The sequence below is a fragment of the Carassius auratus genome, unplaced genomic scaffold (assembly GCF_003368295.1).
Source record: "Carassius auratus strain Wakin unplaced genomic scaffold, ASM336829v1 scaf_tig00002576, whole genome shotgun sequence".
NCBI classification, from domain to species: Eukaryota; Metazoa; Chordata; class Actinopteri; order Cypriniformes; family Cyprinidae; genus Carassius; species Carassius auratus.
This window is the reverse complement of record NW_020523459.1, coordinates 309,503-334,027: the sequence shown is the minus strand read 5'-3', so window position 1 is coordinate 334,027 and position 24,525 is coordinate 309,503. Positions and strand designations below refer to the sequence as shown.

At 35.7% G+C, this 24,525-nt stretch overlaps 4 protein-coding genes across 12 annotated transcripts; 2 read left to right on the top strand and 2 right to left on the bottom strand.

The window, feature by feature from the left end:
* Window positions 1–2: 2 nt before the first annotated feature.
* On the top strand, window positions 3–4,739 carry LOC113069855 (DNA polymerase alpha subunit B-like). 2 transcript variants are annotated; one of them, XM_026242921.1, is made up of 19 exons: window positions 3–121; window positions 371–464; window positions 556–680; window positions 806–891; window positions 999–1,056; window positions 1,302–1,411; window positions 1,559–1,752; window positions 1,958–2,046; window positions 2,203–2,355; window positions 2,592–2,654; window positions 2,762–2,816; window positions 2,898–3,022; window positions 3,194–3,232; window positions 3,327–3,400; window positions 3,493–3,601; window positions 3,797–3,903; window positions 4,065–4,121; window positions 4,247–4,373; window positions 4,474–4,739. In XM_026242921.1, the coding sequence occupies exons 2-19, from the start codon at window positions 383–385 to the stop codon at window positions 4,624–4,626; spliced, it is 1,806 nt and encodes a 601-aa protein (XP_026098706.1). In that variant the 5' UTR covers window positions 3–121; window positions 371–382; the 3' UTR covers window positions 4,627–4,739. The 2 variants fall into 2 exon arrangements, with proteins under 2 accessions (XP_026098706.1, XP_026098705.1); XM_026242920.1 differs by having other exon boundaries at window positions 5–121; window positions 347–464.
* A 120-nt stretch (window positions 4,740–4,859) lies between these two features.
* LOC113069858 (centromere protein H-like) lies at window positions 4,860–7,154 on the bottom strand. Of its 3 annotated transcripts, none has more exons than XM_026242931.1 (10): window positions 7,008–7,154; window positions 6,579–6,704; window positions 6,335–6,390; window positions 6,215–6,251; window positions 6,057–6,125; window positions 5,926–5,982; window positions 5,788–5,851; window positions 5,627–5,678; window positions 5,227–5,384; window positions 4,860–5,140 (listed from the first exon to the last, which is right to left on the bottom strand). In XM_026242931.1, the coding sequence occupies exons 2-10, from the start codon at window positions 6,695–6,697 to the stop codon at window positions 5,054–5,056; spliced, it is 699 nt and encodes a 232-aa protein (XP_026098716.1). In that variant the 5' UTR covers window positions 6,698–6,704; window positions 7,008–7,154; the 3' UTR covers window positions 4,860–5,053. The 3 variants fall into 3 exon arrangements, with proteins under 3 accessions (XP_026098716.1, XP_026098715.1, XP_026098717.1); XM_026242930.1 differs by having other exon boundaries at window positions 6,884–7,144; XM_026242932.1 differs by having other exon boundaries at window positions 6,973–7,144.
* Window positions 7,155–7,248: 94 nt separating this feature from the next.
* On the top strand, window positions 7,249–9,863 carry LOC113069859 (28S ribosomal protein S36, mitochondrial-like). Of its 2 annotated transcripts, XM_026242933.1 has the most exons (5): window positions 7,249–7,316; window positions 7,844–7,940; window positions 8,935–8,998; window positions 9,260–9,474; window positions 9,624–9,863. In XM_026242933.1, the coding sequence occupies exons 2-5, from the start codon at window positions 7,890–7,892 to the stop codon at window positions 9,639–9,641; spliced, it is 348 nt and encodes a 115-aa protein (XP_026098718.1). In that variant the 5' UTR covers window positions 7,249–7,316; window positions 7,844–7,889; the 3' UTR covers window positions 9,642–9,863. The 2 variants fall into 2 exon arrangements, with proteins under 2 accessions (XP_026098718.1, XP_026098719.1); XM_026242934.1 differs by lacking the exon at window positions 7,249–7,316 and having other exon boundaries at window positions 7,761–7,940.
* Window positions 9,864–12,301: 2,438 nt separating this feature from the next.
* On the bottom strand, window positions 12,302–21,097 carry LOC113069856 (mesoderm induction early response protein 3-like). 5 transcript variants are annotated; one of them, XM_026242924.1, is made up of 13 exons: window positions 21,022–21,097; window positions 20,267–20,291; window positions 19,827–19,972; window positions 19,566–19,700; window positions 19,362–19,485; window positions 19,006–19,079; window positions 17,245–17,317; window positions 16,988–17,133; window positions 16,800–16,881; window positions 16,619–16,713; window positions 15,699–15,826; window positions 15,453–15,604; window positions 12,302–13,351 (listed from the first exon to the last, which is right to left on the bottom strand). In XM_026242924.1, the coding sequence occupies exons 1-13, from the start codon at window positions 21,028–21,030 to the stop codon at window positions 12,900–12,902; spliced, it is 1,641 nt and encodes a 546-aa protein (XP_026098709.1). In that variant the 5' UTR covers window positions 21,031–21,097; the 3' UTR covers window positions 12,302–12,899. The 5 variants fall into 5 exon arrangements, with proteins under 5 accessions (XP_026098709.1, XP_026098710.1, XP_026098708.1 ...); XM_026242925.1 differs by having other exon boundaries at window positions 19,827–20,157; window positions 21,022–21,040; XM_026242923.1 differs by lacking the exon at window positions 21,022–21,097 and adding an exon at window positions 20,755–20,991 and having other exon boundaries at window positions 15,699–15,742.
* Between the last annotated feature and the right edge of the window lie 3,428 nt (window positions 21,098–24,525).

Genomic DNA, 24,525 nt, shown 5'->3' with positions numbered 1-24,525 from the left:
TCGCGTGGAGGAACCGGAAGTGACCTTTTTAGAGCTCTTGTTGCTGAGACATTTTCGCGGCAATCTGAACGTGATGAACTTACTGGAATATGACAGCTGAATTTTTACATTAATATAGAAGGTAACATATCACATGATAATGTAATGTCTGCTGAAGATAACATTCTTATTTAGAGCTTTATATTCCGCTGAATATAATTGTATCTACAAAGCAAAATAGGTTCTTAAGTTATGGTGTTTAGCGCCAGTTCAATGTTTTATTCAGTGGGGCTCTTAATATTGTGATTGATGGAATCTGTTACTCGGAATATGTATGCATTTTCTTTATTCTGTTCTAATCTTACAGAATCTGAATTTTTGAACATCACAGGACACAACAACAATGGCATCAGTCACTGCAGAGGACATCAAATCTGAACTCGACACTTTCAACATAGCCTTCAACGATGACACTGTGGATAAAAGTAACGTTAAATGTCAAGTTTCTTGTTATATATATATATATAATTACACTCTTATGATGGGGATATATACAGTAATAATTGTCTCTTGTAGTGTTGGAGCAGTGTTTGTGTCACAGGCTGAAGGGGGATGAGATCGTATTTGAATGGTTTGCTTTCAGCTCTGGTAAAGGTCAGCTGCTGCTCACTCTTGATAACCTGGACCAGTTTGAACATGAAGTAAGTACAAGTGTGCAAAACATAACTGCAACACAAATATTCTGAGATCTCCTGAGATGCCTTGATAAATAAGACCCCCTATGCTTGACTTCTTGATTTGTATACTGCTTATGTGCTCCTTACAGATACTGAACAAGAAGAAAAAGCCTAAAGGGTCATCAAAGGGAAGCCAATTTAACAAGACAAGAGACATCAATTCTATCCAGGAACTGTATCCTTATCACTCAAACCATCGCTGGGTTTAATTTGATGTGATGTAATTATATTTTCTTTTTTTCACTAAATGCTCAAAGTAGTTTTCTTTATAGAGTCTCACAGAATCCGTGCAGAAGAGGAAGAGGAGAGCATTCTGGATTCCTATTCAACACCTGCCAAAGTAAGAGAAATTGGAGACTGATTAGTAGGGGACACTTGATGGAAATGTAGATAGACAGGTAAAAATGCATTACTGATTCCAAAATGAGGAAATAATGTATAGCTCAGCTCTTTAAAGTAAACCCAAATAGTTTATTTGGTCTGCTCAACTGCTGTAATTTCCAGTTTATTGACATTTACTTTCTTTGAAACCGCACTGGTGAAAAGCACCAATGTAAATGTATTCCAATCTCTTTGTGACTGCAGGGCTCTCAGAAGCGAGCACTGACCACCCCAGAACAACCTCAGTCCAAGAGAGGTGTAGCCCGACTCACCAGTCCCAGTCTGTTGCTGTCACCTGCCAGCTTTTCACCAAGGTAATAAAATCACCAAACATTTATTCAGATTTTAATATGTGAGACCTTTATGAGGCTACAGAACCATTAACAAAATCACGGACACAACCATAACTTGTTTAACAAGTTTAATCTGTAAATATAAAGTTGTGTTATGTGTTTGTGTAGTGCAACTCCTTCTCAAAAATATGGCACGCGTGGTGGGCGAGGAGAGGTGGTTTCGTCATTTGGGGTGGTGCAGGGTCCGCGCTGGACGGGTAAAGGACAAAGCTCTGTGAGCGTTGAGATGCTGGAAGGAGGAGAGAATTCACTCATTAGCAGTTACAAATACATGTTCCAGAGATTGAGAGACGTGCGGGACGGTGAGGCCCTTTTCTTCTCATCGACTCAACCCCTCGTACAAATCGTTGTTCTTTTCCAAACGTGCATTATGTTGGATGTGGATTCTTTCACGATTACTGAAACCCGTTCTACCTGCATGGCAGGATGTAGATTTGTGTTTGTGTTGCATGAAACATACAGATTGTCTTTTTAGATATTTATAGATGTTCTCTATCTTATCTATAGTTCTGACTGAAAAGATTGAGGACCTCGGAGAAGAACTCCGGAGACATTTTAACGTCGAGGAATTCTCTGCCGTTTCATTACCTGTTCAGGTACAAGCAAAGACATCATCATGACTCAATAAAGTCTAAAGAATTCAATTCTAGAAGTGATAAAAAAGAAAATATTTATCTGCAAAAGTTAATTCTGCAGTGTGTGTGTGTATCCATTTTAACTAACTGTAATCTTATTTTCTTTCTTTGTTGAAGGATAGCATCACAGTGCTGGGCCAAGTGTGTTGTGACAGTAACGGGAAGCTCAACGCCCAGTCTGTGCTGCTGGAGGCTGGACAGGAACAGGGGGGCAGACAGGTGCCTGTGGATCTGTCTGAGCTCAAAGAGTTCTCGCTTTTTCCTGGACAGGTGATGCTTTTTTTTTTCTTATATGTTTTTCATCTTATTACTAAGTTATATTATATTGCATATAATGGCATGAACCAGAATTATTAATAATTATCTTAAAATTCTGATTATTTTTCATTTGAGAAAAAAACATATATTGGAAAATGTACCCCCCGCCCCTCCCCACATCTCTAAACATGCAATGTGTTTGGAATATATTATCTATATTGGCAACATTCTCTTGCTGTCTTTTGTAGGTTGTTGTCATGGAAGGCATGAACACCTCTGGAGAGAAGTTTGTTGCTACCAAATTATACGAGGTATCCCTCGCATAGGACTCTTAACAGTTTAAACCTGTTTGGATTAAGTTCGAATTTGTTAAATAATGAGTTATGGTATTTATTCTGTGATTTTGTTTCTCCACCAGGGTATTCCCCTGCCTTTTCACTGTCCTCCTGAAGTGAAACTAGAAATGGATGAAGGTTAGATGAGTAAAAATGTATCCTGAACATCGCTGTTGAGATCAATGCTCACAGTATACCCTTCAAAACACACTTTTTCAGTGTCTGAGCCTGTGATGGTTATGATGGCTTGTGGACCGTACACCCCCTCTGAAAGTCTGACCTATGACCCTCTGATTGACCTCATTAATATCATCAATAAAGATCGGCCTGATGTGTGCATTCTGGTGGGTACAGCTTTAGACACATTTCTGTTATGTTTTAGTCCAACAATCTACAATTGTGACAACCAAATTCATGTAACAGTGTGACTGCTTCTATGGACATTTTATATAAATGTATTCAAATCATTGGAATCTTGACAGTGGAAATCTGTGTAAACTGTATTTCTCTTACAGCTCGGGCCTTTTGTTGATTCCAAACATGAGCAGATTGAGGTAATCCAGATTTTGTATGTATTTGAAATTCTTATATTAAAAATTTTCATAAAGGCCACAAATTTAACCACTTGATGGTTAACCTTTTTAACAGAAAAACCAGGTAACAGAAACATTTGAAACCATCTTCAAGAGATGTCTGGATAGCATAGTGGAAGGAACCAAAGGGTTTGCATTTTTATTTTTTTTCATGACATTTTTATTGAAAGTGTTCGTAGTGTACAACTGTGTGATTCATTGCACACATTCTTTTATTATAGGTCGGGATGCAGGTTGGTGTTTGTGCCATCTCTGAGGGATGTCCATCATCATTACATTTATCCTCAGCCACCCTTCAACCTCAGCAACCTCAGCAAAGATGATTCAGCGGTGAGATGCTTTGAATGTAACTGGCTGTCCTTTTTATTTTAAGTGCTGGTGATGAATATTTTATCGTATTTAGGATTCGGGGCAAACTTAATTAGAAAGACACAGCTTTATTTAATAAGTCTTAATGTTTTAACTGAGTAATTGAACTGTTTCTATTTCTAATCTTGTTGTCCAATATACATTTTCCACCCCTAGCGAGTGACCTTAGCTCCTGACCCCTGCACACTCCTCATTAGTAATGTGGCATTTGGCCTGACCTCAACAGACATTTTGTTTCATATGGGAGCTGAAGAGATCAGCAGGTAATAACACTGAACAACTAGTAATTCTAGCATGAAAACAACCTACAACTAACATGTGAACCTACATTATTTCATTAACATTCAGTAAATTTAAAAAGAATAACTTCTTAGGAACGAGTGAGCACAAGCACTGATTTATGGTATAATTATGGTTTTTGCAGTGGCACGGGCACAGAACGGTTCTCACGGATCATGAAACACATGCTGACCCAGAGGAGGTTTGTAGAACATATTCAGTCCTCATCATTAAAATGAAATTACCTCCGGTTTGATTAGTAGTAAAATGTTGTTTGTCTGTGCTCTTTTCTGCTGCTCCTGAGACTACATTTCATTGTTCTTTTAGCTATTATCCTCTCTATCCTCCTGCGGAGGAAGTTAACATGGATTATGATAAGTTTCAACAATTCGGCCAAATGAAACTCACACCTGATATTCTTATCGTTCCTTCTGAACTTCGCTATTTCGTCAAGGTAAATCACTCACATTTTCAGATGCGTTTATTTATATACCTTGTCAGATAAAAGGTTATGTCAATTCTGACTGGAAAACTAATTTTCCATTATTTCTCAGGATGTGATTGGTTGTGTGTGTGTCAATCCTGGCCGTCTCACTAAAGGACAGGTTGGTGGGACTTATGGAAGGTTACTCATTCAGCCAAACCCTGTGCTGGTGGAGGGGAAGAGAGCAAGCCCTTGTATTGCAGGACAGGTGGTGAAAATATGATACAATTGATCCTTCCTACTGCTTGAACTTTATTAAACAATGTCTGTATTTTTATTATGTCTGTATTAAAACTTTTCACTTAAACTGGAAAATAAAACTGGCTTGAAAATAAATTACTTTGTAAAAGGTTGTTTTGTCTAGTTACCGTGTCAACAAAGTGCATGGCATTACAGAAGTACAGCTGGTGGTGGATGTAGTAATACATCATCCCTTATTGACGGATCAGTCAGAACTTTAAGAAAAAAAGACAATTCATTTGGGAAGTGGAATTAATACAATAACATTTATCTCACATTCAGAATGCCTTTAAAACATTTTCAAATGAGCCGTTATAAAAAGTTTAAATATGCATAACTCTGAACATGGTAACAGTGAGAACATTTACAGGTAAATTACATACATTGGAGAACTGTGTTCAAACAGGTCTTTAGTTGGGAATCTTTTCTAATCCCATTGCAACGTCCCTTAATTTAGGATCATCCCTCCAGTTGACTTTACTGGCCAGTATGATTCCCTGAAAGCAAGGTTTTTATGACAAAGTTTATGCAAAAAGCAGTGTTTACAAATAAATAAACAGCAAAATATTGTGAAGCCACATACCCGAAGCACATTTTGTAAAATGGTGGTGACCTTTTGGTATTTCTGTAGGACCGCTTCAGCTCTTTCTTTGGCTCTCTGTTGGACTTCTCCTTGGTTTTCCTTCACCTGTTTCAACTCATTTATCTCCTGCATTTTCTTCTTAATTTGTCCTTTTAGGTCTAGGAAAACATGAATGAGATATTACTTTCTACTAAACGGCATAATGAAAATGTGATTGTAGCTTTCTTTTTACAGTTTTATATGGTAATTTTACCCATCAGAATCGTTACATCTTGTCAAAATATAACAAGCTTTCAAATGAACAGAAGAAAAATCACAGCAGAAAATGCTTTATAAAAGTCTGCAGGATTCCATCTGGGACTGGTTGTAAATCAGCAAGTGTCTTTAAAACAGTAAGTACCAAGTCTTTCCTTTTGGACATCTGTAATCTGATCCTGAAGCTCTCGTGTTTCCTGGGAAAAAAATATTAGCAATTACGTATTCTAAGGCCAAAAAAAGAGAATTATGGAATTGAATTATGCATAAAAATGACAATGGTTTGCAGAGCAGGGAATGTCCCACCTTTAAAATTTTCAGGGTCTTTTCACAGATCTCAGTGTTCTGATTGGTCAGTTCTTTTAGCACCCTGTATGATGAAAGTTGGGACAAATGAACATCAGAGTACCTAGATCAGATTTATTTAAATTAGGATTCACTCACTCAGCATCTGGATCATTCTGAATCATCTTTTCAGTGATGGCATTCCAAATCTGTATTCTACACAAAAACAAAGAGTCATTTTTGGACACTGGATTAAAAAATTAAAAACTTTGATACCAAAGCATCTTTACCTGTTCAATACCAGTGTTTTGTTGAAATACGAGAGTCTTGCCTGCTCTATTTCACTTTCATACTTAGACCTACAAATTGTTAATAATATGAATGTCAGGTTATTTTAGAACATATACTATATAAACAGATACATTCATAAATTCAAATACACGCTTACAGGTCTGCATCAGCTTCACATGACTCTTTATGTTTTCCTTAAAAACAAACACTACAATTAGCATTAGGTTAATTATTAGTTCAGAAGTGTTGTTTATTCACATATACAAATTGAACTTACCCATGCTGACTTTAACGTTCATTTCAAAGCACTGATTTTCCATTATTTCTTTCATTCTTGAAGAGAGAAAAAAACAAGACATACATGAAACATACTAAGTATAGTTCTACTCATCTATTATTGTATATAAAGTATGCAATACATAGTATCTAATAGTATATAGTAGTTATGTACTGCTAATTAGTGCTCTACACAGTGGTGGAAGAAGATAACAAATCATTCAAATGAAATAAGGTGAAATTACTTTAATAAACGTGTGGGTGTCACTTCATCAGAAGCTGATGCTGTATGAGGCAGACTGTTATTCATTTCAACTGGATCAACATCTGAAGAGGGTTCATCATGATGACTGAGACTCATCATTGTGTGTCTGCAAAAATAAAAACACCATTAATCCCATTCAAATTTCAAGGTTTCAGAGACCTCGGATATAAAACGTATATAGATTTATTTTATACTTATGAAACAAAATAGATAATTGATACAACATGATTGATATAACAAAAATAGGTATCAAGTGAGCTTTGATTGGGTCCAAAGTTCTCGCACCTCAACTTTCTCGAATTCCAGTGACTTTCCAGTTGTTTATAATGACCGGATAAGGATATAATATAAAATAAAATAAAAACTACACTCACCAAGTGAGCGTATGTAAACAACTTGTTTCACTTACCGTCGCTTCTGGTTCTTTCTGCTGCGTCTTTTGTGTACTAATATTCCTTTTTTAATTGCACGATAAGCAGCGCGACTTCAAAAACCATCGACTGCTTCAAACCTCAAACTGCCGCCAGAGAGTATTGACGTCACATGACAGTCATGTGACCAGAGTGAGCCTCGAAACCCCGCCCACCTGCATCGGCATGAGCAGAAATAAAGGATTGTCCACTACAGCGTTTATTATATTTCGGAGCTCAACATGGGCAAGAGGTTATAATAAAATACTAGACAAGGTTATAATAAAATACTAGACATCTTCTTGTCGGTAAGACTGTATGTTTATTAAATACTAGGAAGCGTGGCTCTATAGATTTTAAATCTAGCGTTATTTTAAAGGCAAAACCACTTGTGATGAATGTTAGCAGGGTGAACAATTCTATAATAAATTATTTTTGCGTTGTGCTGCATTAATGTATCATTGATGTCGTGTGATATAAAAGCTCATTAATACGATGTATGTGTGCATGAACTGACAGCCTGTTTCAAGTTCATTCCATCAGTAAACATAACGGTTGTAGTTAATTCTAGACACGCACACATTGATTGTCCTTTATAATAGTCCTTGAGCGATCAAAACGGTTTTATTTTTTTAGGTCGAGTCCACAGATCAGTGGTCGAGTCTGATTTTCAGTGAATCAGTTGAGTAGGTTTGTAGAATCGGTCTGAAGGATTCGAGATAATTGTTGTACCAGTTCTTTCAAACGAATTGTTCAAAAGAACCGATTTGCAGAAACAACTTTCAATTTACAATACAACCGCGCCCTCTTCAGGTTGCTAATGTATTTTTTGTAGTTTTGTCTGCGTGGGTTTGAACCGGAAGCAGTAATCGGATGCAGTCATGGGAAGCAAAGTGAGTAGCAAGATGGCAGCTGTCAGTCGGGTCGTGCAGGTAAACACTCGCTTCAGCTTAAAGTGTTTTGCTGTGACATCTCGTTCATACGGGTGCATTGTTGAAACGATTATCGCGTATTTGCTTAGTATTTAGTAATTTTGATCTTGAGTACGTTTACTTCAAATAGTTTTCATTGATTTAACGGGTTTGATAGATGCCCTTGTGGGCAAACCCAAGTTTATTTTCTGTATATTTCTTTATTTCCCTTTTGTAAACCACAATGTCATCTCAACAGCACATTAAGCATTATGTACAATAAAATGCAATCTCTAAATATTCAGAAGTTTTCTCTTGAATAAAGCACAAATAAGACTTAAAGTTATGCATCACCTTTCTTCAATTTTTAAGCGTTAAAACGTCTTCAATCAGAGCAGAAAGTCTTCAATTCATAGTCATACATTAAATGACGCATACATTGCAAAATATATATATATATATATATATATATATATATATATATATATATGTATGTATGTATGTATGTATGTATGTATGTATATATATATATATATATATATATATATATATATATATATATATATATATCTCAGAGTATTTTGTCTTGGTTTCTGATAGAAATATCCAAATGTCCTTAAATCATCATACATTTTACTTGAGATGAAAAATAAAAATATTAAATCTGATTTTCTGTGAAACCAGTCATAATGAAGTGAGTGTATGATTAAAACAAGAGCAAATATCTGCCAATGAGGTGTGAATTTATTTATTTATTCTTTTTTTTTTTTTTTTGCCCAGTAGCAGGTATTTGTTCTTGATTTAATTATAAATCACTTTATTTTGGTCATATTGACAAAAAACAAGACTTTTGGAGGGAAAGACCTTTAAACATTTTTTAAATAAGGTCTTAAATAAAGGTGTAAATTCTTAAATTTACCTTGTTAAAACTTCAAGAAACCCTGCTGTAGACTAGTCACTTATGCACTTATTCACGTTTTGTTTTACTGTTCTCATTAGATTTATTCATTTGCAGGTTGTGCGACCTCATGCACCTTTAATTAAATTTCCAGATCGGAATGGCATCCCTAGGCCAAATGGTGAGTAACAAGCCCATATTGTGCCAAAATTTTGTCATTGAGTTTATTTAATCCATTATCCTGGGAAACACATCATTTTTATTTGTGTAATACATGAGATGTTTCACTCTGCATTCTCTAAAATGCTTAGCATAGTAAATTTAAGTTTTTCTTAATGATTGTGGCAGATGGATATTTGGTATTTAAATCATGGTAGCAAACTCTAAAGCTGGCTCCCCACTACCTTGTTGGTAACATATTTTCCATGTGCTGTATTTCCAGTGCAAGAAGCACTGAACGTGCTTGCAGCCTGTCTCCCACAGATCTCCCCATCTGCACCTCCACCTCCACCTACAACATCAATATCACCTCCACCCAAACCACCGGGACCCATCATCCGACTCCCTGGCACCCCTGACAGCACTGATGTAATTCGAGATCTCCCTCAGAAATACCGCAGAAGAACCCTTGCGTTAGATGAAATGGACTACATTCAGGTAAAAGAAAGAATATTTTTTTAATTAAATATTGTGTAACTATATTCTGAAGCTAAAAAGACATTTAGAAAAATGCTGTGATGTTTACAATAAAAATGGGCATGAACGTGGACAAACCATTGACAATAGCATCTTTCTTTTTCTTTCAGCGTGGTGGACCAGAGTGACCGTGGTCCAGTTCATTCAATCACTCTATTTGCAGAAATCGGATATATTACTTTTTTTTTCTCAGTGTAAGGAGTTTATAATGTCATATAGCAAAACAACTAATTCAATTACAGTTTTATTGTACATACAGATTATTATTTGATAGTTCAGCCTATGATTGGTTATTTCATTATTCTGGTGCTCTGTATTTACATTAAAACACAGAACTCTTGGCCTTCTTATTCTTCAATCTGTCTGTCATTTACTCTTGTGATGTACTGGCTACTCTGACCAGCCCGTCTTCTGACCATCATGAACAGAGTTTATTAACTTTCTTCTTCCGTTTCATTACGTGTTCTGGGTTCAGAGAAAAGCACCGATCAGAGTGCCAGCATATTCTACAGGTCTGAACAAAATGGATCGCTATGAGTATTGTGGATTTGAATGATTAAAATAATAAATTTTGAAAGCCTCTGTTTTTTGTTTTTATTCAACTTAAAATACTGGAGAGGGATGTCATTTTTTTTTTTCAAATAAGCACACATTTGTTTCCAGAGCTTTTATTTCTGGAGCTTTTAACACCAAGTAATAAAGTACAACAAAAATACAAAATAATGTATAACCAAACAAAAAGCAATACAATTATATGTACATATTTTATAAACAATAGAGATATCCGAGTAATTCTGTAATTAAATGTAATGATTGTCTGTATATATGGACATACATTTATAGGATTTGTTGGTTTTATTCACAGATTTTTACCACTGTCCTCCCCTCCATGGTTGAATGTGAAAACCTTAAATGTTAGAATTATTTTACATTTCTAAATTATATATATTAAAAAACACACACTCGAATACACAGAGGACAATTTACCATACTTTTCTCCATATTTTTAAGTTGTAAAATGTTTACTTCTATAAGTCAAAACAACTTGTACATTCTGTTATTTTAGTTTGTCTTTAAAATGAAACAATATGCAAATATGTACGGGGTACAATTAGTCTCATTGTAGTTCAACTCGTAAATTCTTCAGCAAAGCTGAGATTCACTGTATCATTTATAAAAAGTACTAAAACAATATTAGGAGAAGAGACACTTGAAAGTATGAAAATAAAACCTTTTAAATGAGCACCAAGTACTACATTTGTCGTATGTTGAGCAAGTTCTCTGCTGAATGTACAGATACTGAAAACATTTTGAACAAGAGATAAACTCTTCGTAGTGCTTTCTAATCCCTGTGGCATCTATGGATCCATTTCAATCAGCATCGGTATTCGCAGCTCCAAACATGCTACTAACAACAAGTACTTCTCTATGTATTAACTATGTAGATGCACTAGAATTTCAACTCAACTTATAATTGCAACAGCAGTGCATTCAATAGAAAATAGACTCTTCACATTACTAATAGCAGCTGTTAAGTACCAGGTGTAAGAATCAAGCTGAACAATGAAACTCTTTAGTCTACTGAGCAAGGAAGTGAACAAATGGGTTTAAATGGGAGTGTCCATATATTTTTTCCATTTCTACAATTTTCCATTTCTCTCCAAAAATAAAAATTCTGTAGTATTTTTTTGAAACGACTACCATCAGCATGCATCTTTTTGACGTCTTACTGCAGTAAACAAAACAAAGGTAAAAAATAGCTATGGATGTTGTAAGACTTACAGAAGTACAACAATCTATACATATCTACATATTATTGCCATAAACAAGAAAAAAAAAGTCATCATTCTGCAATACCCTAATCAAAACCAGGGCTTTTAGAATACAAATTTATTCTATGTTAAGTTGTTTTAAAATGCAAATATGAGGAAGGACTCAAGCTTCGAGGCAGTATCGGTTTTGATACATTGCGGTAAGCTGACTGCTTTTTGGCATTTAATATTAATCAGCTTGAAATATTTCAAAAGGATCAACAAGAGTCCAATCTGCTTCATGCATACAATATACAACAACAGTAAAGAACTTTAGACATTGAGCTTAACATAAAGAGAGGTAAAAAGTGATTAACAAATTAGCTCAATTAACATTCAGGTGTTTTCAGTACCCCTGGCAGCTATAAAATATAAATAATACATAGCTGAAAATAAAAAAATAACACTGGTTCAATTGGTACTAAAGCGCTTGCAGTTTAGAGCACCGGCAAAAGTTATTGATAATTTGTAAAAAATAAAATAATAATAATAAAAAATAACTGATAGTGAGTAGCATTTAAACAGCATTATAAGCTCAAAGGGGAATCATAACCATCACTTCTCAAAGTCTAATATTTATACAAGACTTATGATAATACTGTCTAGTGCATATGACTGCCCCATAGAGCCAATCTGTCTAATATAATGTTATTGGAGGGTTACATTACTATTTTCATGCCAAATCTTTTTTTTTTCTTTCTATAGTGCACAGATGAAAAAAAAAAAACTTTTCATTTCAGTCATGCTACTTGAGAATCTGGAAAAATATAAAATAAAAATGTTTCTGGCAAAAAAAAAAAAAAAAAACATCAACCCTAAACAACAAGCTATTAAATTTTTGGACTACCACAATAAATGTAGTTATTAAAGCTTACGTTTAAAAGCATCCCATCTCTAACACCAACAGATAACGCGATCGAAACCCCAAATTCAGATAATAAAAAAACATAAGATACCTCAAGGATTCGTTTAAGAAAAGGGGGGGGGGGGGGTGGAACATCTCAGCGACTAGAAGTGCTCTTTGTTTAAACTTTTTTTTGTAAGTATTTTGCTCCAAAAGAAATCACAAATTTCAATTACAAAAGCCAGTTTCCTGACATACAAAATGCTACATTTCCCAAGGCTTAGTCTATCTTGGGTGGTGTAAACACTGAAAAAAGTACACATTTCTGCAACAAACATACATGAAAAACCCTAAAACACAAACAATGAAAAATGCAGTTTCGGTGGCAGCCACTTCTTTAAGACCGTACAACAAAGATGCAGGTGTTGGGGTGAGTACAGTAAGAGACCACGGCTCTCTGCTCCAGCATTTAGGTTTAACTGTATACGACTGAAGACATAAAGGATATTAAATATCTGAAGGACAAGAAAAATAAATGCTATTTAAACTCTTGAGAAATCAAGATTTCTTAGCTCTGTACAAATAAAGACATCACTGATGTCATATTACAAAAACAAAAAAAACTACCAAAAAAGTATATTCATATATATATATAGATTTTTTTTATATTTAATTTAAAAAAGAACTAATATTCAGTGAGCGGATGAATGTGTCTGGATGGCAGAAGGGAGTCAGTCGGACTGAAGTGCAGTGTGTTGGTGGTGTCGTGAATGAGAGCCGAGAAAACTGTTTGCTTCACCGCTCCCTACGCTGCTGAAGTCTGTGACTGAAACCGCCATTGTGGCCCCTGTAATGCGATGTGCGCGTCTGCTCTCGAAATCCACACCCAGGTTAGTAACGGACACGTCGTTAATGAAGGGTTCCGAAAGGCCCATCTTGAGCCTCCTAGAGGGCCGTTCGCAGTCTTTGGTGCTGCACATGTTGATCTGGCCCAGTTCTGAGCGATAGAAGCCGGAATCCAGCATGTTGAGGCAGCTGCTGTCTCCGTTTGTGGAGTAGCTGAGCTGATCATCATGGTTCAGGGCTCCTCTGTGTAAACTCTCCAGAGGGGGGAAGTACGGGGAGTCCAAACAGCTTATGTCTCCAGGACCATTGCACACAGTTGCTACGCTGTTACTAATGGCTGCAAGAACAAGTAGGGGGTAAAGAAAGCAATTTTGTGATATGTTTGAGGAAAAACAGGGATGTACGAAAAAAAAAAAAAACACCATGCCGATATTCATAAAAATGGTTTCATACAGAAACTTTTTGTGAAAATGAATGTTATTCATTTACATTTTTTAAAATTAAAATTTAGATAAAGTTAATTGAGCTAAATGAATAGTTTCCCACAAAAATAAACATTTGTTGAAACTGTACTCTCGGGCCATGTAAATGAGTTTGTTTCTTCATCAAAAGAGATTTGGAGAAATTTAGCATGACATAATATGCTTATCAGTGGATGCTCTGCAGTAACTGGGTGCCGTCAGAAGAAGAATTCGAACATCTGATTAAATCTTTGCGATAATCCAACACTTCTTCCAGTTAAAAAGTCCATCTTCTCAAATCAAAATCCACTAACATGATTGTTTTGGGCTGGTTTTACTTGTAAAGTGTGCTTGATCTGTGCACATTCTCTTCTGATTAAGTCAAGATGACTTATGTTTTTTTTGCTGTTGAAAACACTATTATGGCTAGAGGATTCATCTGAAGTTAAATGATGGATTAGTTTCTTACAAACAGCTTTTTACTTCGCATGATGTTAATTGATGAATTGGAGTTGCATGGATTAGTTGTGGATCATTGTGATGTTTTTATCAGCTGTTTGGACTCTCATTCTGATGGCACCCATTCACTGCAAAGTAGTGATGTGCAGATCATGGTTATATCTATGGGCGCGGTGGATAATCTGCGGGTCAGGTGGGTCAGGTAATAAAAAAGTCCATTCTGATTAATTACAGGTGGGTCGCAGGTGGATGAGATACAATATTAATGTGTTTTAAATGCATTTTTTTTTTCTTTTTTTAATGCATTTTGTCATTTCATTTCTGTGTGTGTTGTGTTCAGGAAGTGGCAGTGACAGAAACAGTAACATTCCATGCAAGTTTGAAGGGAGTAAAGCCTGTGTGTATGCTATTAAGAAAGTGTAGGCTAATCTGGCCAAAGAAGATATTTTGATTTAAAAATAAAATGTTCATTTAAAAGCAGTCTTACAATCAGTGTATTATGTTATTCTTACCGTTACCTATTATGGCTCTGACTAGGTATTTTTCTATCCTCCGCGCGGTGCCAACTTACACCAGGAGCGAAGCAACTGGATTTGCGAGACCACAATATTTGACTGTCCGACATGGTTTTCCTAGATTTTCCATGTTTTTCTTGATTTTTGGGGTTCTACCATAGGTTAGTTGGCTGAATGGTTATGTTTTGTCTGGTTTAATTGCATTTATTGCGATCTCCTACTTTGTTGTGCTGTAGCCTACAGACAAAGTCAATACACTTAAAAGTCTAGTTAGGAACGACAAGGATAAAAAGATTTGTAGCGGTTTTTTAGTCATTTAAAATACATCCTCATTTATCGAATTATGTGCAGCTCAGACACAGTGTCCATCAAAAATAGCTTAGGTGTCTATCTTTAGCGAAGCAGCGCAGAGAGCCACTTCTGGGACGCTTCTAAAACGTGTGGTCACTGGTACAAACACAAACATTGATTAAAGCAGCTGCAATCAGCTCCGGTGGCCTTGTTGAAGACGTAATGCACCGCAGACATGTGCAGTGATGTGCAGATCAGCTCTAACATCAGCTCATCAACAATCTGCTGTTAAAAGTGGACCATCAATTCATCATATCAGGCAGAACTAAGAATTAGAATCTTTGTAATGTGACGATCGGGTGCAGGTGCAGGTCGAGGCGGATATTTAAAAAAATAGAGGGTGGCGGGAGGATGATTTATTTGTAGCAGTGGATTCGGTTTGAGCTGATCTGAGCATCTCAGCTGCAGAGATTCATTTTTGATTCATTGTGATTTGTGAAGTAATGCTAAATTTCTCCAATTCTGTTCTGATGAAGAAATAAACTAAACTGCATCTTAGATGGCCTGAGGGTGAGTACATTTTCAGTGAACGATTCCTTTCAATTCCAAGGATTCAAACAGATGACTTCATGTTTTAAGTGATTCATTAAAAGAACTGGTTCATATTAATTATTACTTCATGAATCAAGACTGCTGCGGCAGCTGAGCTCACCTGTAAGGTCACTGGCAGTGATGGAGTTGAGCAGTCCAAGCTGATGCTCTGCCGATGCCTCCATCCTTCCCCCTTCTCCTGCTGAACACACAGATGACGAGCTGTCCACCACCAGACCCTCCGCCTCATCCACCAGCCTGTCCATCAGGTCTCTGAAGAGGAAGTCAACACAGCGGAGTCCAACACTTTCATTCAGACACAGGCACAAGGACCAATACTATTACAATTACACATCCCAGTACTTACGTCACCCCAGGGTAACAACTATATTTCTTCTTGCCAAATCGGTTCTGTTGAGCAAAGTAATCAAAGCGTTCGGACTTTTTCCACATATAATAAAAAGCCACACATTCTGCTACAGTGCGTGTCTGAACCTGAAAAAAAAAAAAATGAAAGCAATGAGAAAAAAAGTGTGAATAGCTCTAACAAGAAATGTAATGTAGACACATGACAACTCATGTTTTTTTCCCTGTTTATAGGAGGGGGTTTTGTATTAATTTGTTTAAAAAAAAAAAAAATCACATTTTAAATCGCAAATCAGAAAAAGCATTCTGATGTGCCCAACCATGGTCAAAAAAACTGAAGTATGTATTGAACCGTGAGCTGACGGTGTTGTTGCATCCCTACCAAGGATAACATTAGTTAACTATTTTAGTTATAACTATTTTAGTCAACATTTACTAATGCATTATTAAAATCAAAAGATGGGCTTGTTAACATTAGTTAATGCTCTGTGACTCAACATGAACAACTGTATTTTAATTAACTAACATTAACAAAGATAAATATTGTAATAAATGTATTGTTCATAGTTTGTTCGTGTTAGTACATTAACTAATGGAACCTTATTGTAAAGTGTTACCATTAATGTAATATTACTATAAAAATACATATTTTAGTCTAAAATACTTTAGATAGCTACACCACCATTCAAAAGTTAGATCAAATAAATTACATTCTAAAACATAAAAATAGGAAACAGTTTGCTTTTACTTAATTTATATTATTGAATAAATGCAGCTTTGGTGAGGGTAAGAGACTTAAAACATTATATAAAAAAATATTTTTTTGAATGGTAGTGTATTAAAAAAAAACACCACTGGCAGCAAGTAATACTTCCTTTCAGTTGATCAAACCCAGTGGAAAAGACAACATAATTTACTTGCCTTGTGTTTCTGAATAAGATGGAAGTTTTTCTCATAAATCTGCAGCGCATGTTCAAAGTTCCTACATTCATCCTCCGACCACGCTGGGGATTCATCTATCGAAACAAAATAAAGAGAAGTGAACATCTATGCCATTACAAGTACAAAAGATTTCAAGCTGGTCTTGTACAGAACAGCCTACCTTTCGAAGCCTTCACATTACTGCGGTATCGCGTCAGTGCCTCACGGGTGTCGTAATTACTTTTCAAAAGCTCCAACAAAGCCTAGAAAGGAGGTCATAGAAAAAAAATGCTATTAAAACAACAGCTGCAGCTCTCAGATTTTCACATTAATAATATGAATTAATGAGAGTATTTAGAAAGCACATACCTGTTCGTTATCTCGTATGTGTTCAAATGTGGAATCCTCTGTGCTGTCATCTGTAGACTGTGACAGCGCGTCTCTGAGGTAGTCTTTCACTTTACATTCGGACAGCACATCAGGACACCACAGCAGCTGATCTTCCTCCGCATACGCTTTAAACAACACACATTAAAATGGTCATTTACAGTGATTGCAGTGATCATTTTAATTACAGTTTATCTAAGTTAAAAAGTCACACCAAGCAATTGAAATAAAACACTCACCTTTTCCATCCACATTATAATGGCTGAGCCCCACTGGAACTTCAGCTTGATACTGAGATCCGACCATTATTTCCTGCATTTCAGAGCAAAAAACAATAATAAAAGACTTAATTTAATTATCAGAAAGAAATACTTTTTTTTTTTTTTAAGAAGTTAATACTTTTATTCTGCAAATATGCATTAAATTGTTTAAAAGTGACATTCAAAACATCCATAATGTACAACAGACTTCTATTTCAAATATATACTGTTCTTTTTAACTTTCTATTCGTCAGAATGCGGAAACAAAAAAAGTGTAACATGGTTTCCACAAAACTAACACAGATAAAGAAAGTCCTCGAGCAACAAATCAGCATATTAGAACAATTTCTGAAGGATCATGTGACACTGTAGACTGAAGCTAACATGACACTCAAGACTGCTGAAAATCACAGGAAAAAACTACATTTTAAATAGAAAAGTCATTTTGTTTTTCTGCAATAATATTTCAATTTTACTGCATTGTGACCAAATAAATGCAACCTTGCTGAGCAAACTAGACTTTTTGTCAAAATTTTGCTGAGAAGTAAATCTATGTATGTGTGTGTGTGTGTATGTGTGTGTGTGTGTATATATTATATTGAATAATTAATCTACATTTCTATTATTAAAGGGGGGGTGAAATGCTATTTCATGCATACTGAGTTTTTTTACACTGTTAAAGAGTTGGATTCCCATGCTAAACATGGACAAAGTTTAAAAAATTAAGTTGTAGGTTTGTAGGTTTGTTCCAAACAAAACTCTTCCGGTTTGTCACAAGTTTCGGAAAGTTTTTTTCGAGTTTGGCTCTGTGTGACGTTAGATGGAGCGGAATTTCCTTATATGGGTCCTAAGTGCGCGCTCTTCTGCCGGAAGAGCGCGCGCTCCCGTATAGCAGAGCAATGAGAGGCTGAGCACAGCCTGATCAGAGCGAGAGCGTCGCGAAAAGTCACAAAAGAAGTGTGTTTTTGGTTGCCAGGGCAAGACAACCCTGCACAGATTACCAAAAGAGAAACAGTATTAAGGGACCAGTGGATGGAGTTTATTTTTACAGAGCATCAACGGAGTTGTGCAAGTGTTTTTGTTTGTTCCCTGCATTTCGGATTGCACATCGTTTATTTCTTAAGGATAATGCAGTCCCAACGGAAAAGGGTCACGATTGTGTGTTGGAACCACATGCGGTGAGTAAAACTGCTTCAAATATCTCTGTGTTGTTAAATTAGCTATCAGCGCATAAGCACATCAAGTAAACAACATGCGATGTTGTCATCAAACTGCACTTTCCACATGTACAGCTTAAAAAAAAAAAAAAAAGACGACATAAAGTGGAACTTAGTCATTTTCCAAAACCGCTAAGCAAATATATACAGTTTCAGTACATACCACATAGCATACCGCCTTTGCTGATGCTGCTCTTGTTAAATTTCAGCCTCTGGATCTGTGTCACAGCTTCCACATGCTCTCAACTCAAAAGCCTACTCGCGCTCGTGATTCTTTAGCTCCGCCCACACGTCACGCCTCTAGGCGCTCGTGTTTTTCCGGGAAAAATCGGTACAGACTATCTTTCTCTTATAAATATAATAAAAATAAAGACTTTTTGGAGTTATGAAGGATGCAGTACTACTCTATAGGTACTCAAGATTAACAGGATATTGAGTGCAAACGAGCATTTCACCCCCCCCTTTAAGAGTATTAAGAGAATGTCAAAAATCATGTACAACATATGAATAATATGAGACTAACCTTTCTGGAATCTTCACTGCTTACACCATCCTCCTCGCCCTCAGATTCTTTATCACCATCATATGTTGCGTTAGCTGATAAACAAAAAACAAACCAACAATCAAAGTCCATTAAATAAATTTGCATATACCTTTAAAAAGAACAAAATATGAAAATGTGCTTGAAATTATTACTTTTTCCCTGCAGTCTACCAATAAAGTTTAAGTACATCATGTAAAAATAAAGTTCAAATTATGACTGCTTTCTATGTTGTTTAAGTTTATAATAAATTACAATTTTGAACTATAAAACACCTACAACATTCAGATAAAATCACACAAACTACATGAGTAAAGGGGTGTAACGAGCCTCCTCACATCTGAGTGTTCTAGGGAAGAAGTCTGTGGCCTCGTGGGAGGTGACAGAAGGGGTCAGGTCATCGGCAGAGGACTGGGTCTCCTCCTCATAATCTCCTGACAAGAGATCTTTCGCTATCTCCTCCTGAAACAGAACACCATTAGTGATTTTATCTTGTTGACAATTTCCCTTGGATAGCACTGAAGCAAACTCATGTCAATTACCTTATCCAGGGTCATGTCAGGCAGATCATCAGCTAGTTCAACAGAAGAACTGTCCATGCTAGATCCCGCCCCAGTACTGACTGGTGCCTCATAACGATACATAGCCAACAACTCCTCGATCGGCATGTTCCGCTCCTATCCATATTAAAAAAAGACATGTTACAAAACAAAAATATTGTATCAATCATCCAGAGATTGGAACACAATGCAAACAGTTTTTAATAAGGAAAAAAAAAGTGGATTGTTATGAATGTACGTTACCCTCTCCAGGTCTGACAATTCTGCACTGAAATTCTTCTCTCCCTCCAAAAGCTCTTCCTCCTCCAAAGTTCTCTCATCGTCATACTCATGAATTAACATCTCAGCTGTTGGATCGAAGTCATGATCCTCTGAGGACAAAGAGCCAACTGGGGGAGAAATATCATTGGCTGATTTTAGTACAACATTTAGTGGAACATGATATAAATTGTACATTAAATGAATAGTTCCCCAAAAATGAAAAAATGGCAAACAACTCAAAACAATAGAACTGACGTTACATTTTAGTCTAGTATTATATGAACTTATCTTTCCCTCTGGATAGCAGTATCGGCTATTGAAAAAAAAATACATTTTGGTCTATTCTATTACTTGCAATATTACTAAGAAAATAATAATAATAATAATAATAATACACATGAAAAATACAAAATGAGGCCTACCAGGGCTCGAACTCCCAAAGGAAGCCTGTGCAGACGGATGTAAAGAAAAAGAAATAGGTTATCACGTTGTGCAAACTACATTACAGTGCAATGATCATCAATAGAAACGTATGAAACAAAACGAATATTCAATTTTACATAGTTTGCATGCAAACATTAAAAGTAAAACTCATGACAGTAAATGCATATCAATGTAAATACAAGCATATGTCACTTCTTATATATATATAACGCTTAACTACTTTTTAATGCAATAAAACTGCACGTATTAATGACACAAACCAAACGGCCATCATCTCTATACGGATGCTGTCATCCTCTCTACACACTGCAAGATCCCATCGACTCACACCATAAACAAACCTTTCCTTTCCTGCAAGTTAATAGCAAACATGCATGCGCACAATATAGTACAACACAATGAAGCCTAAAAAACTAATCAAATGCGTCATGAAAACGACATTTATATCGAGTAATGTATCAATTACAGGAGACGATTTCTTGGTTGTTTGTTTTTTTCCCTGTGAGCTAACGGGGATGAGATTCAGAGGCCTCTCCGATCCTGATAACATTAGATCACTCTTCATTTAAACCGGTTTACTTTCGACGGCTTCACACAATTATTACTATAACCCCGGCGTATATGTATCAGGATCTACTTTACGCATATATATCAATGAAAGCCACCAATAACACAGTAAATCGTTAAAAATATGTATTTAAAATCGAATACTTTTTCCAGCTATCCAGCTTACCTCCGCCATATTGGTGTCTTTGGCCTCATAGGTTGGCTCTGGCTGTGCTGCAATACCCGGATGTCTACAGGGAGCCAATGATAGGACGCAGAACTTTTGGCACACTTTTCAAACAGGTTTACAGCAAAACCGGGTTTTAGATTTAATTTATATAACCAACTAACAAGTATATTTTCTGAGAAAGCTTTGCAAACGTTCCCATTAAATGATGAAAACGTTTTTTGAATATTCTCTGAACGTTATGTCAAAGTTCTGAAACAAAAACATTAGACGGACGTCCAACCAAAACTTTTCAGGAAAATAAAATGTTCAATAAAAAATGTGGAAGGACGTTTTGTTTTGCTGGGTAGAGATATATACAATACAGATTGTTTCAAAGAAGCTTTGAAGTAACAAACAAAATAACAGTAACAGTAAAAATAACAGTATTGCAAATTACAACAATTATTAAACTTCATTTTCAGAAGTAAATTAGCTCTACAGAAGGCAATAGTGTCATTATTCAGCTCCAGTCAGTTAAGTGTTGATTCAGTTTAATTTAATAACAGTATCAATGTTGCAAAGTTCATCAGTTACACAGCAAACGTGCAATGGTGTCATTGTTCAGCTCCAGTCAGTTCAGTGTTATTCATTTCAGTTCGATTACAGTGAAAAGTTAATTAATTATTATACAAGTTTATGAATGGTATATAAATAATAAATGGTCAAAAATATACAAAAGGACTCAACACACCCAGGTTTTCACTTGTTTCAGCTCTTGCCATCAAGCAGGACCTACCAATGTTTTAAAACAAAGTCTAAGAGATTTAAGGACAGTTTCTTTCTTCGGGCCATAAACATTATGAACTCCAATATGCACTGACCTCATACACTCTTTACTTTGCTGAAAGTAAGTCTCAACTAACTCAACTCTTTATCGTATAGTATGAGTAAAATTATAAAGTTAGTTGTTAAATGTGCACTACGTGATATACGTGATATAATTTAATTGTTTGTGAGTATAATGACAATAAAAGGCATTCATTCAAACTATAAGCAACTCTACAGAAGCCAACAATATGTACTGTATATATCATAGGCCTATTTATTATTTGTATATATGTACATACTGACAGTTAATAGATCTCTGATGACATCCAGCAAGAATGGCCATTATCCACAGTATATAATGCCAGTCCTCCACATTGAATATGCTGTCTAGCAAGGCCCTAGTAACCACCAGAAATATCCTAGCAACCTCATACATCCAAAACTTCAGATTTATTTTTAAACTGTTCAAGAATTAAAGCACGTATTACTGTTTTGAACTTCAGCCAAAGCTTTGTCCAGTTTGACTTAAGTTTTGTTTAGTTAATTAAAAATAAATCTAAGACCATAATAATTTTTTTGATTATTTGAAATAAAATAGACAGTAACTGAATTGAAATGGCATCATTGCATTGCCCTCATGACTCCTCATGGGATAAGCAGCTTGAAGAATGGATATAGCTTCCAAGGCAGCATTTCTCATTTTCATTTAGTGATATACTAAAATAACTTACACATGGTTCTTTAAAGAACCTTGTGGACTGAAAGGTTCGTTGTGGAACCAAAAATGGTTCTTATATGGCCGCCTTGAAGAACCTTTTGAAGCACCTTTACTTTTAAGAGTGTAGCTTCTCTAATCTTTTTGTGTTCTATCTGTTTGTTTTCTTTTTATTAATTGTATAATAAAAAAAATGCTATGTACAGAGTTAAGCTAACTGAGACTTGTTATAGCACTTGCATAGCATTGCTCTCTTGTTGATTTTGATTGGTTCCATTGTCCTCATTCGTAAGTTTGCTAATTACTTACTTGCTAAATTAAAAGTAATATATATATATATATATATATAAGAATTCAAAATTATTAATAAAAAAATAGTAAGTAGAAAACAGTAGACCTAGTTCTACAATTCAAGTCTCACAGTAGCATTATTCCACAGGGTGGCAGTAGTAGCCAACACTCTCAACATCTAGCACCGAGGCAGTTATTTCATGTTTTCATTTTATTTTTTAAATGTTCTACAGCAGAAGCATAATGCATTTATTTGTTTGACAGTTCGCATTTTTCCAGTTTCTTCAGCCAACTAAATTGTAGCAAACTGCTGACATGTAAAATATCTACAAACGTTTGTCATCTGTTTAAAAAGGGCACAAACTTCTGATATCTATACCATTGCTGTATTGTTTTAAACCTCTGACTTGAGTTATTCTGTTCTGCAATGACGTCACTCCCAGACTGTAATACAAGGTCGTGCATATTTAATACAGATTTACTGGTCGCTTGAGCTTGACACTAAAATCACAATACATTATTACATGTAAAGTAGTTAAGACCTACTCTTTAATGAAAAGATTCTGATAAATTTGTCCATCTTGACCGACTTCTATTCAAGATTATACTAGTTTTATTCATTTATTTATTAAATCTAATTGGAATGCAATAAGCGTCCAAATGTTTTCATTTGATTTTTTAATATACATTTCTGAATATTATTTGAAACATTAAATGGAGCAATTTATATGTATAGATGGGTTATCCTTGGAACTTAAAATAACCAAATCATCTGTACCAAAGGTTTATGCCTGGCAAGTGTCCCATACATCTACATAAATCTACTGACAAGGACAGAAGAAAAAATGATACTCAAACCCCTTGCAGGGTATCTGCATATCAGCTTGAAATATAACAATGTGATTTTGCTTCAGACATGCTAAATATAGACCATGCCCTCTCTTATCAATGAGAAACAGGAGGTCTTTATTTTAGCAACATGTTCCTCTCACCGGGTTTAGACACTAATTGCTGGTTTTCGTGCAAATTTCCTCTCTCAGTATTTGTTTATATTGAGCACTGGCACATGAGCGCCACTATCATTTTAAGCAGAAAATATAAAAGAACTTTACACTGATTAAAAAAACAAAATCAATTTAATGCTGGTCTAGGCTACTTTATGCGGGTTTGTGTTGCTTTGGTACTGGTTTAGCTGTTGGACCAACATGGCCAAGCTGTCTTCCTTTGGTCAACCACTTTGGTCAAACATCTTTGACACTCTGCAACCATTACTCCAGTCTCCAGCATCACGTGATCCTTCAGAAATCATTCTAATATGCTGATTTGCTGCTCTAGAAACATTTCTTATTTTTATCAATGTTAAAAACAGTTATGCTGCTTATTCTTTTTGTCGATTTTTATTTTTCAGGATTCTTCGATGAACAGAAAAACAGCGTTTATTTGAAATCTGATCTTTACTGTCACTTCAGTTTAATGTGAATTAATGACTTAAAAATGTATAAGCATTCAAAACATGCTGAGCTTTGTGTTGGTTATGTCTCACAGCATTGTGCTGGACTATGTTTCTTGCGTAAGATAGGAAGTCCTGCTTCAGTTTGTCACCCTGACCTGAGCTTGCACCCCACCGTCTCGGGACACCTCACCCTACTTTTGATGACACCTAACCCTAACCTCTTCCCTCGGAGCAG

Bases quoted from the DNA above. Each gene is read 5' to 3' on its own strand.
- LOC113069855 (XM_026242921.1), top strand. From the start codon at position 383: ATGGCATCAGTCACTGCAGAGGACATCAAATCTGAACTCGACACTTTC. The intron at 1,057-1,301 runs GTAAGAGAAATT...TTGTGACTGCAG, and splicing joins CCTATTCAACACCTGCCAAA to GGCTCTCAGAAGCGAGCACT. The intron at 2,817-2,897 runs GTTAGATGAGTA...ACACTTTTTCAG, and splicing joins GAAACTAGAAATGGATGAAG to TGTCTGAGCCTGTGATGGTT.
- LOC113069858 (XM_026242931.1), bottom strand. From the start codon at position 6,697: ATGATGAGTCTCAGTCATCATGATGAACCCTCTTCAGATGTTGATCCA. The intron at 6,391-6,578 runs GTAATTTCACCT...TCTCTCTTCAAG, and splicing joins ACACCCACACGTTTATTAAA to AATGAAAGAAATAATGGAAA. The intron at 5,983-6,056 runs GTAAAGATGCTT...GTTTTTGTGTAG, and splicing joins AAAACACTGGTATTGAACAG to AATACAGATTTGGAATGCCA.
- LOC113069859 (XM_026242933.1), top strand. From the start codon at position 7,890: ATGGGAAGCAAAGTGAGTAGCAAGATGGCAGCTGTCAGTCGGGTCGTG. The intron at 7,941-8,934 runs GTAAACACTCGC...ATTCATTTGCAG, and splicing joins CTGTCAGTCGGGTCGTGCAG to GTTGTGCGACCTCATGCACC. The intron at 8,999-9,259 runs GTGAGTAACAAG...CTGTATTTCCAG, and splicing joins TGGCATCCCTAGGCCAAATG to TGCAAGAAGCACTGAACGTG.
- LOC113069856 (XM_026242922.1), bottom strand. From the start codon at position 20,853: ATGAAGAGTGATCTAATGTTATCAGGATCGGAGAGGCCTCTGAATCTC. The intron at 16,882-16,987 runs GTATGTGCTTTC...CCTCCTTTCTAG, and splicing joins ACATACGAGATAACGAACAG to GCTTTGTTGGAGCTTTTGAA. The intron at 16,714-16,799 runs GTAGGCTGTTCT...TTGTTTCGATAG, and splicing joins TAATGTGAAGGCTTCGAAAG to ATGAATCCCCAGCGTGGTCG.